The 11592-nt window shown below is 50.1% G+C and overlaps 1 protein-coding gene across 1 annotated transcript; it reads left to right on the forward strand.

Moving 5' to 3' along the window:
• RDH8 (retinol dehydrogenase 8) lies at positions 1-8911 on the forward strand. Its single transcript, XM_007526016.2, has 6 exons — positions 1-103; positions 3488-3649; positions 5898-6077; positions 7522-7615; positions 8383-8566; positions 8693-8911. Exons 1-6 carry the CDS (start codon positions 1-3, stop codon positions 8906-8908), a joined length of 939 nt encoding a protein of 312 aa, XP_007526078.1. The 3' UTR covers positions 8909-8911.
• Positions 8912-11592: the final 2681 nt, after the last annotated feature.

Here is an 11592-nt window from a genome sequence, read left to right on the forward strand (position 1 = left end):
ATGGCCGCGGCCGCCCAGACGGTGCTAATCTCTGGCTGCTCCTCGGGAATAGGCCTGGAGCTCGCAGTGAGGCTGGCCCGGGACCCCCAAAAGCGCTATCTAGGTAAGGGGGGCCAGGGGAACATGGGGGTTAGTAGGAAGGACCAGGTTAGGAAGTACCAGCGCTCAGCTAGCCCAGTGCTGCATGCACCAGCTTAGTCCTCCTGGCTGCATCTGAGAGCCTGGGGAAGGTTGGGGGGAAGAAAGGGGGACCCAGGTAGCACGTGGGGGGGGGCCTTGCTGCCTCTGCTTGTACCCCTCGCTCCCCACCCTCCAATATTTCCAGGCCTGAGACAGTGAGGGGAGCAAGGGGGCTATTCAGATAATTCAGCAGATGTTCAACTTCTGTCCTGGGGTGATAGTGTTTAAAACCCACCAATGTGTCCTAGAGCCCAGAGCTCCACCCCACTAGGGATCTCTCTCTCTCTCTCTTCTCTATCTTCCCCTCCCCACTCAATTTCTCTCAATCCTATCAAAAAAAGTTGGAAAAAAAAAAAGACCACAGGAACAGTGGATTCATAGTGCAGGCACTGAACCCCAGCAGTAACCCTAGAGGCAAAAAAGAGGTCACATAAAATGGGGTGGGAGTGTGAGGGACACATGCTAGGGGGTGCTGGCTTTTCATAAGGGTTTCTTTGAGGTTTTGCTCCAGAGAACCCCCCCCCCAAGTCACCTCTCCCCACCTCTCAACCCAGATTACTGCTACAGAGTAAGCCTCTTAAGCCTCTGCTGACCTTAGAGGCTTAAGAAAGGAACTGAAGACCTGGAGGAGGTAGGTTTCCTAGACAGAGAGGAGAAGAGGGGAGGGGAAGGGAAGAGGGGAGAGGAGAGGAGGAAGGGGAGAGGGGAAGAGAAGAGAAGAGAAGAGGAAGGGGAGAGGGGAGGAGAGGAGAGGAGGGAGGGGAAAGGGGAGGAGAGGAGAGGAGAGGAGAGGAGAGGAGAGGAGAGGAGAGGAGAGGAAAAGAAAGGAGAGTAGAGGAGGAGAGGAGAGGAGGGGAGAAGGAGGGGAGAGGAGGAAGGGGAGAAGAGAGGAGGGGAGGGGAGAGGAGAGAAGGGGAGAGGAAGGGAGAGAAGGGGAGAGGAAGGGAGGGGAGGGGAAGGGAGAGGAGAGGAGAGAAGGGGAGAGGAGAGGAGAGGAGAGGAGAGGAGAGGAGAGGAGAGGAGAGGAGAGGGGAGAAGGAGGCAGCAGAGGAGAGGAGAGGCGAGTTCTCTTGCAACACTGGGGAGAATTGTCCCAATTGGCACCCCAGCCCTGAAGGCCTCTGACCCACAGCACACAGCACTGCCGCCCACGTGGGTGAAGGGCTGTGGCTGAGGAAACAGGGGCAGGGCAGGCACCGCCCCCATTGGGCAGAGCTGCTCCTTCCAGTCTCTGGGTCTCTAGCTTAGTGACACACGCAATGCGATGAGTCTCCATGTGTGTCCCCGGGGAGGAGGGGTACGTTACGTGTGGGGGTGAAATGGCTCAGTGAAGAGGCGAGAGAGCTCAAAGCTCTGGAGCATAGGGCTTATGTGCCTAGGGCCCCAGGTTCGATCCCCAGCACCAGCAGAAGCCAGAGTTGAAGGGGGTCTGGAAGCAGGGCCCGTGGCATTATATGTGCCAGAGGAAGACTCTGCTCCCTGTCTCTCTCTCTCTCTCTCTCATTAACAAATACATATTTTTAGTATTACTAAAACACTGAGGCCAAGTGATGACACACCAAGTAAAGGACCCAGGTTCAAGCCCCAGGTCCCCACCTGCAGAGAAAGATTCACAAGTGATGAAGCAATGCTGGCAATCTCTCTATCTCTCTATCTCTATCTCTATCTCTCCTCTCACTGCCCTGCCCACCCTCCATGGAGCTCCCTGGGTGCTGTGCATGGTGCTGAGAGAGGAGAGACCCCACAGCCCTGCCCACCCTCCATGGGCTCCCTGGGTGCTGTGCATGGTGCTGAGAGAGAAGAGACCCCACAGCCCTGCCCACCCTCCATGGGCTCCCTGGGTGCTGCCATGTGGTGCAGAAACTCAAACCCAAGGGCCCTACCCTTGGCAAGGTATATGCTCTTCATTCTAGCTATACTTTTAAATCATTTTATTAGGAAGCTAATGGCTTACAGTACAATTGTTAACACGTGAGTACAATTTTTCATCTCCTCATGAGAAGTGTCTGCAAAACACTCTCACCCAAACAAAGGTCCCCCTCCACTAGTATATATCTGGCCTCCCAGAGCCCCCTCCCTCTTGCTAATCCCTTCCCTCCCTGTACCCTCCCCAGAGACCTTTGCTTTGGTGTCATAACAGCAGCACTATATTTTAGCTCACTCTCTTTTTTATTCAAGACAGAAGGAGATAGGGCTTGCATGCCTGAGACTCCCACTTTGGTCACCAGCTCCAGTACATGCCTGAGCCAAGCAAACCTCTTTTCTCTGTTCCCTCTCGCTCTCTCTCTCTCTTTCATAAAAAAGACAATTAGATGGATGGGTTCTCTCTCTCTCTTTCATAAAAGAGACAGTTAGATGGATGGGTGGGACAGTTATATGGGTATGGTATGGTAGGTAGGTAGGTAGGTAGGTAGGTAGATAGATAAGATAGATAGATAGATAGATAGATAGATAGATAGATAGATAGATAGATAGATAGATAGATATGGATAGGTGGATGACTGAATAGCTGAATGAACAGTTGGATGGATGGATGGATGGATGGACAATTGGATGAATGGGTGATGGATGGATGGATGGATGGATGGATGGATGGATGGATGGTGTTGTGGATAGGTAGATGGATAAAAAAAAGGATGAGGGAGTCCAGCGGTAGCACAGTGGGTTAAGCACACGTGGCCCAAAGTGCAAGGCCCAGTGTAAAGATCCCAGTTCAAGCCCCTGGCTCCCCACCTGCAGGGGAGTTGCTTCCCAGGTGGTGAAGCAGGTCTGCAGGTATCTCTCTTTCTCTCTGTCTTCCCCTCCTCTCTCCATTTCTCTCTGAAGACAACAACAACATCTAACAACAACAACAACATCAATAACAACAATAATAATTACAACAATGAAAAGCAAGGGCAACAAAAGGGAAAATAAATAAATAAATAAATGAAAGAAAGAAAGAAAGAAAGAAAGAAAGACAGGTGGACAGTTACATGGGTGTGGTAGTTGGATAGATAGATAGATTATAGATAAGTGGTATTGTGGTAGATTTGGTATTGTGGATAAGTAGATGGATATGAAGACAGATATATGGATGGATAATTATATGGGTGTGGTAGCTAGATGACAGATAGATAGATAGATAGATAGATAGATAGATAGATAGATAGATATAGATGGATAGGCGGATGACTGAATGGCTGAATTGACACTTGTATGGATGGATGGATAGATGGATGGATGGATGGATGGATGGATGGATGGATGGATGGATGGATGAAAATCCCTCACATGACCCCCTCCCAACTCTGCTCTCTGTCCTCAGTTGTGGCCACCATGAGGGACCTGGGGAAGAAAAAAACTCTGGAGGAAGCTGCCGGGGATGCACTGGGAGAGACACTGACCATTTCCCAGATGGATGTGTGCAGTGATGAATCAGTCACCCAGTGTCTAGGCTCCATCCAAGGAGGGGAAGTGGATGTGCTGGGTGAGACCAGGAAGCCCCTGGGGGTCACCCATCCCACCCTGGCCTTTGAAATCTGTCCCCAGATAAACTGTCCAATTCAGTGTTTGAGAACCAGCTGTTTGTTCACCAGCAAGTTCTGTCTTAAGACAGAAGCGGGTAGACCAGTTGGCTGAGGGCCCTGGGAACTGGATCCATATATTAGGGGTACATAAAGAAGAGAGAGGGCTCTGAGGTAGTTTCCCTGGTAGAGTGTATGTCTTATTATGCATGAGGTTCTGCATTTGAACCCCAGCATCATAATAGTGGAGTGATTCTGTGATATATCTCTCTCTATCTCTATCTCTCTCTCTCTCTGAAATAATGGGAATAAAAAAGTTGTCCAAGGGCTATGGTATTTCCCACACTAGATATAATAGCAGGAGAGAGAGAAAAACAGAGACAGAGAGAAAGGTCTGCTTGGTGGTACACATGAGTCAAGTTCTAGCCTGGCCCCAACAACTGGGGGAAGTTTTGGTGTCGTAATCTCTCTCTCTCTCTCTTTCTCTCATGCTTTCTCTCGCTTACTCTCTCTTCTCTCTCTCACTCTTTCTCTCATGCCTTCTCTCGCTTGCTTTCTCTCACTCGTTTCTTCTCTCTTCTCTCTCTCTTTCTTTATATATTTTCAAAGGTCAGTCAGCAGCAGTAAAGTCTTGGTGATAACAAGAAGGAAAAAAATGTAAGGACGAAACAAAATAAGGAACGAGAAAAGGAATGAAAGGAAGGTGAAAGGGAGGGAGCTTGGAGACCTGGGTTCATGTCCCTAGTTCCCACCTACAGGGAGGAAGTTTCAGGAGTGATGAAACAGTGTTACCAATGTCGCTCTTCATTTCTCTGCCTCTCACACTATTAATAAAAAAAACCAGAAAGAAAAAAATATGACCACTGGGAACAGTAAGCCCTAGAGATGACACTGGGAGGGGGGCACAAAAAAAGAAGAGGAAGAGGAAGATAAAGAGGAAAAGAGAAAGGAGAGATAGAAAGAGGACTAGAGACAGAGGAGGAACAGAGACACAAATGATAGGGGCGGGTTCTATTGACTAAACATCTCACATATGGAAAGAGCCGTACGTGGTAGGAAAAATTAACTCAATGAATCATTCAGGGGAGAGAGCGTGATGAAGTAACTCATGGTCTCCAAAGAGCCTTCCTCAGAGGAGGGTGTGGCCATTTGGATGTTATGTGGGTTCAGAGTTTAAATCATTTGTGGGGATCCAAGGGGGAGGCTGTTCCCAGCTTTACTTCCCCACATCCCCCATCCCACCCTCCAGGGCTCAAGGTCTTCTATAACTAATGCTAAGTGATGCTTAGAGAGCACCATGGACTGAGAGATAGCTCACCCCATAGAGTGCATGCCTCGCTATGCAAGAGGAAGTAAGTTCAAGCCCCAGCACAGCATGGGAGCACCACAGGGCTCCAGGAGAAGTTGCCTAAATAGTAAAAAGATTATGTGGTCTCTCTCTCTCTCTCTCTCATCAAAAAAAGGAAAAAGTCGATCAGCAGCAGTTGCAAAATGTGTGTGCCAGACCTCAGCACTACAAACAAAATAATAATAATAATTGTAAAAATCATCAAAATTCCTTTCTCGCTCTCCCAAGATACCCTGGTTTATCCCGGAACTTTTGAGTGGGAAGGGATGATTCAGCCAGACTGCCTGGGAGAGTAACACCAGCAGGCTGGAGAGACTGGTCATGGGGACGGGAAGGAGGGCAGGTGGTGGTGTATGTACCAAGTTAAGCACACATAGTACTAAGCACAAGGACCCGCACAAGGATCCTGGTTTGAGACTCTGGCTCCCCACCTTCAGTGGCGATGCTTCACAAGTGGTGAAGCAGTTCTGCAGTTGTCTCTTGCTCTTTTTCTCTCTATCTCTCCCTCCTCTCTCAGTTTCTGTCCTATCCAATAAAATTGAAAAAAGTGACTGCCAGGAGCTGTGGATTCATAGTGCCGGCACTGAACCCCAGCAATAGCCCTAGAAGCAAGAGAGAGAAAGAGAGAGAGAGAAGAGAGAGAGAGAGACTGGTCATCGAACAGGTTGCCTGCCCTGACACCACATGGGGAACAACTCCAGCACTGGAGGAAGCTCTCTCCCAATAAGAAATCAACCCAGAGCCGTGAGGTCCTGCATGTACCAGACCCTCTCCCATCAGTTCTAGAGAAAAATAAGGTGAGATCGTAAGGTTTGGGGGAGACTAAGGGGTACACTCTAACTTTCCACCCCCTCCTTGCTTAGTGAATAATGCTGGAGTGGGCCTGGTGGGGCCCCTGGAGGGGCTCAGCCTCCAGACCATGCAGGATATCTTCAACACCAATGTCTTTGGGGCTGTGCGCCTGGTGAAAGCCGTCCTCCCCAGCATGAAGAGGAGACGAAGGGGCCACATTGTGGTGGTCAGCAGTGTCATGGGGCTGCAGGGTGAGTCCTGGGGACCCGCCTGAACCCCCCTCCCAGAAAGACCTCCCAAGAAGGAGGGCTGGTGAGGCTAGAAGTTGGTGTCATCCCCTCCTCCCCAGCCTGTGCTGACCATAGAGCTTGAGCTCAGAAGGGGGAAAATATCCGGGATCCATTGGTTATGTCTGCAGTGGTGCAGGGCTGGCATGACTGGGCTGTAAGTGGCCAATGGCCAGTCACACACCAGCAGCACCAACCCTCCTCCTCCTCCTCCTCTCCCTCTCTTCCCCCTCCTCCTTTTCCTCCTCTTCCCTCTCTTTCTCCTCCTCCTTTCCTTCTTTCTTCTCCTTCTCCTTCCTTCTTCTCCTTCTTCCTCCCCTTCTCTTTCTTCTATTTCTCCTTCTCCTCATCCTTCTTCTTCTCCTACTCCTCCTTTCTCTCGCCTTTTCCTTCTCCTCCTCTTTTTTTTTTTCTCCACAATTCATATTCTCTTTATCTATTGGATGGAGACAGCCAGAAATTGAAAGGAGGGGGAAGATAGAGACAGAAAGAGAGAGGGAGAGAGGGAGAGAGAGAGAGACCTACAGCCCTGCTTCACCACTTGTGAAGCTTCCCCTCTGCAGGTGGGGACCAGGGACTTGAACCTGGGTCCTTGTGCACTGTAATGTGCGCTCAACCAGGTGTGCCACCACCCAGTCCCCCCTTCTCCTCTTTCTTCTCTCCTCCTCCTTCTGTTCTTCTTCCTTGTGCTACTTTTTCCTTCTCCTCCTTTCTCTTCCCTTCTCCTTCACCTCCTCCGTCTTCACCTCCTCTTTCTCCTTCTTTCCTTCTATTTTTTTTACATCCTCCTTTCTCCCTTCTTCTATTTCTCCTTCTCCTCCTTCTATCCCTCCCCATCCTCTTCCTTTTCTTCTTCCTCCTCTTTCTCAATAACCAGAGCTCTGCTCAGCTCTGGCTGGTAGTGGTGCTGGAAATTGAACCTGGGGCCTCAGAGCCTCGGGCAGGAGAGTCTTTTTGCATAGCTGCAGATATGCTGTTTTTTGTTTGTTTTTTGTTTTTTTTTTTAACCAGAACACTGCTCAACTCTGGCTTATGGTGGTGTGGGGGTGGGGGTAGGGAGTTGAACCTGGGATTTCAGTGCCTCAGGCATGAGAATCTCTTTGCATAACCATTATGCTATCTACCCCCCCCCCTGCAGATATGCTGTTTCCCCAGCCCTCATCCCAGTCCCCCCACACACACCCAGAGCCCTACTCAGCTCTGGCTTCTGGTGGTGCAGGGGAACTGAACCGGTGACTTTGGAGAGTCACTTTGCAGAACCATTATGCTACTTATCCCTGCTACACACACACACACATTTATATTTATCTTTTTGCAAAGATTTATTGACCCTAGCTGGGAAATAACTCACCTAGTTGAGTGACACCCATCGCTCTGTGCCCACCAAGGGGTTCTCTGGTTCTCTCAGGGGTCATGTTTAATGAAGTCTACTCAGCCTCCAAGTTCGCGCTGGAGGGCTTCTTCGAGAGCCTGGCTATTCAGCTGCTCCAGTTCAACATCCAGTGAGATGCCTCTGGGGCTGAGGGAGGGAGTGGGAGGCAGGGAAGGGGAGCAGGAAGACCGGGGGAGAGTGGAGGAGGTGGGGGGATGACTGAAATGGAGATGAACTGGTGGGAATGAAAGGGGAGAGGCAGGGGGGACAGGCGGTAGAGCAGAGAGTTAAGCGCAGGTGGCACAAAGTTCAAGGACCGGCATAAGGATCCCAGTTCAAGCTCCCGGCTCCCCACCTGCAGGGGGAGTCATTTCACAGGCGGTGAAGCAGGTCTGCAGGTGTCTGTCTTTCTCTCGCCCTCTCTGTCTTCCCCTCCTCTCTCCATTTCTCTCTGTCCTGTCCAACAATGATGATGACAGTAATAATAGCACCAATAAACAACAAGGTCAACAAAAGTGAAAAACATGGCCTCCAGGAGTAGTGGATTTGTAGTGCAGGCACTGAACCCCAGCAATAACCCTGGAGGCAAAAAGAAAGGAGAGGAAAAGAAAAGAAAAAAAAGAGAAGAAAAGGGGAGAGACAGAAAAGAAACCCTAGTGGGGCAGGAGGGGCCAAGAGATAGCTCAGTGAGTAAGGCACAGTCCTTCAAGACCTGGGGTCCTGGGTTCCAGCACCAGCATGGATTGTGGGATGGTGCTGTGGTGTCTCTCTCTCCTTTCTCTCCCTTTCTCTCTCCCCCTCTCTTTCCTTCTCCCTCTCCCTCTCTCTCCCCCTTCTCTCTCTTCTCTCAACTCTCTTCTCCTTGTCTCCCTCCCCGACCGCCGCCACTTCCACCAGCATCTCCCTGGTCGAGCCAGGCCCAGTGGTCACCGAGTTTGAGAAGAAGATTCTGGAACAAGTGGCCAGCACCGAGTTCCTGGGCACTGATCCCGAGACCCTGCATTTCTTCCGGGACTGTTACCTGCCTGCATCCAGACAGCTCTTCACCTCGGTGGGCCAGAGTCCAGGCCAGGTGGCCCAGGTGAGTAGAATGGAAGGGGGAGCCCAGGTGTGCGTGCCAAGGGGTGGGGGGAGTCCCCAGCCCTGGATTCAGGGCCCGGGAGACCCTCCCTCCGCCTCCCAGGAGCTCAGGGCTACACTTCCATAGGCCATAGTGAAGGTCATCGGTGCTGCCAGGCCTCCCCTGCGCTGCCAGACCAACATGCGCTATAGGCTGATGTCGGCACTCAAGGCCCTGGATGCCTCCGGAAGCCTATACGTGCACACGGCCCACTGCCTGCTCTTCCGCTGGCCACGCCTGCTCAGCCTGGGCCTGAGGTGCTTAGCCTGCAGCTGCCTGGGCTCCCGGGTGCAGCCTGGGTGAACAGGGCCCGGGGCCCCTGTGCCCCGCCACAATCCCTCCTCTGTCCACGCCCACCTCATCTCTGCACATCACTCACGACCTACCCAGTGGCTCGACACTGAAAGAGGGGACCCCAGAGAGTTCCCCACCACCACCACCACCACCTCATCTAACCCAAGGACTTCAACAGAAGAAATTTTTAAAAAATCAAGGACTGAGAAATCAGGGGCAGAGCTGGAGCTGTGTCTGGGCAAGCCAGAGAGGCTTCCCGGAGGAGGTGGCCGTTTGTCTATCGTTATTGTGAAAGAGGTGCTGCTGCCTTCCCTCCACCTTGGGACTCACTGTATCTTGGCCTGAGAATAGAAAAGAGATCTGGACCCCCGCCCCTACACACACGCACACGCACACACACAATCTTTCTCCCCCATTTGGTCAGACAGCACATCCTGTAAGGCAGGCGTGTTACTGGGTTCCAGGACCCGGCTTCCAGCCCCCCACCCCCGGCCATCACATGAGAACACCACTCAGGGGGAGGAGGGGAAGTTTCACCAGGGGTGGGGCAGTGCTGTGGGGTCTCTCCTCTCTCTCTTTTTAAATATTTTTATTATCTTTATTTATTTATTGGATAGGGGCCACCAGATGAAGAGCGAGAGGGGCCAGGCGGTAGTGGGGCAGTGGGTTAAGCGCACATAGCACAAAGCCACCAGTGTAAGGATCCCAGTTCAAGCCCCCGGCTCCCCACCTGCGGGGGGGAGGGGAGGGTCTCTTCACAGGTCGTCAAGCAGGTCTGCAGGTGTCTATCTTTCTCTGCCCCTCTCTGTCTTCTCTCTCTCATAAATAGATCATTTAAAAATGGAATATAGGGAGCTGGGCAGTAGTGCAGCCGGTTTAACGCACGTGACGCAAAGCACAAGGACCGGCAAGAGGATCCCAGTTCGAGCCCTGGCTCCCCACCTGCAGGGGAGTCGCTTCCAGTGAAGCAGGTCTGCAGGTGTCTGTCTTTCTCTCCCCTCTCTCTGTCTTCCCCTCTCCTCTCCATTTCTCTCTGTCCTATCCAACAACAAATGACATCATCAACAACAATAATAACCACAACAAGGGCAACAAAAGGGGGGAATGGCCTCCAGGAGCAGTGGATTCATGGTGCAGGCACTGAGCCCCAGCAATAACCCTGGAGGCAAAAAAATTTTTTTAAATAAAAAAAATTTTTAATTTAAATAACAAAAAATAAAAAATGGAATATATATTCTTTCCCTATCTCTCACATTGCTAGATCTTTTTAAAACTATTCAGTGCTCTCTCTCTCTCTCTCTCTCTTTCTCTCTCTCTCTCTACACACACACACACACACACACACTTTTCCACAATAAGGAACACACTCAACACTTATGTTGGAATTTAGTCCTGTCCTTTAATCCCTGGGACAACATACACCAGAGAGATGCTCTGATTCATCTTCTCTCTCTCTCTCTCTCTCTCTCTCTCTCTCTCATTAATAAATAAATAAATCTTTTTTTAAAATGAGATGCACCCTCTCCATCTTTCACTAATTATCACTAATAGATTATCACTAATAGATCTTTTTAAAAATGCAACACATCCTCTGCACGTGACCCTCCTCTCTTCTCCCTCTCTCTCTTATCAATAAATAGACATTTTGAAACCTTTATTTATTTATTGGATAGAGACAGCCAGAAATTTTGAGGGAAGGGGGTGATAAGAAGGGAGAGAGACACAGAGAGAGAGACCTGCAGCCCTGTTTCACCACTCGCAAAACTTTCCCCTTGCAGCTGGAGACCAGGGGCTTGAACCTGGGTCCTTGAGCATTGTAATATGTATGCTCAACCAGGTGTACCACCACCTGGCCCCAATAAATAGACATTTTTAAAAAATGGAATGCATCCTCTCTCCTCACCTCTCAGTCTTCTTAATGTAATGTATCCTCTCTCCCCCCCCTCTCTGTGTTTCTCATTAATAAATAAATATATCTTTTAAAACTGGAATGCATCCTCTCTTCCACCTTTCTCATTAATAGATTTTTTTTAATTTCAGTACATCCTCTCTCTCTCTCTCTCTCTGTCTCTCTCTCTTCCACACACACAAAAAAGCAACACACTCAACACCTATGTTGGAACTTCAGTCCTGTTCTTCAGTCCCTGAGACCACATGCACCAGAGAGATGCTATGATTCATATTCTCTCTCTCTCTCTCATAAAGAAATGCATCTTTTTAAAAATGAGATGCATTCTCTCTCCTCATCTCTCTCACTAATCTTTTTTTAAGAATTTATTTATTCACTAGAAAAATAGGAGGGAGAGAAAGAACCAGATATCACTCTGGAACCTGTGCTGCCAGGGATTGAACTTGGGACCTCATGGTCAAGAATTTGGTGCTCTATCCACTGCACCACCTCCCGGATCACTCTTTTTTTTTTTTTTTAAATAAATGCAATGCCTCCCCCTCCACCTCTCTCTCTTCTTTCTTTCTCTCTTTCTGTTTTCCACAAAGAACAGCACACTCAAGGAGTAGGATTGTAGCGCAGCGGGTTAAGCGCAGGTGGCACAAAGCACAAGGACCGGCATAAGGATCCCGGTTCGAGCCCCCGACTCCCCACTGCAGGGGAGTCGCTTCACAGGCGGTGAAGCAGGTCTGCAGGTGTCTGTCTTTCTCTGCCCCTCTCTGTCTCTTCCCCTCCTCTCTGCATT

The sequence above is a fragment of the Erinaceus europaeus genome, chromosome 23 (assembly GCF_950295315.1).
Source record: "Erinaceus europaeus chromosome 23, mEriEur2.1, whole genome shotgun sequence".
Lineage (NCBI taxonomy): Eukaryota > Metazoa > Chordata > Mammalia > Eulipotyphla > Erinaceidae > Erinaceus > Erinaceus europaeus.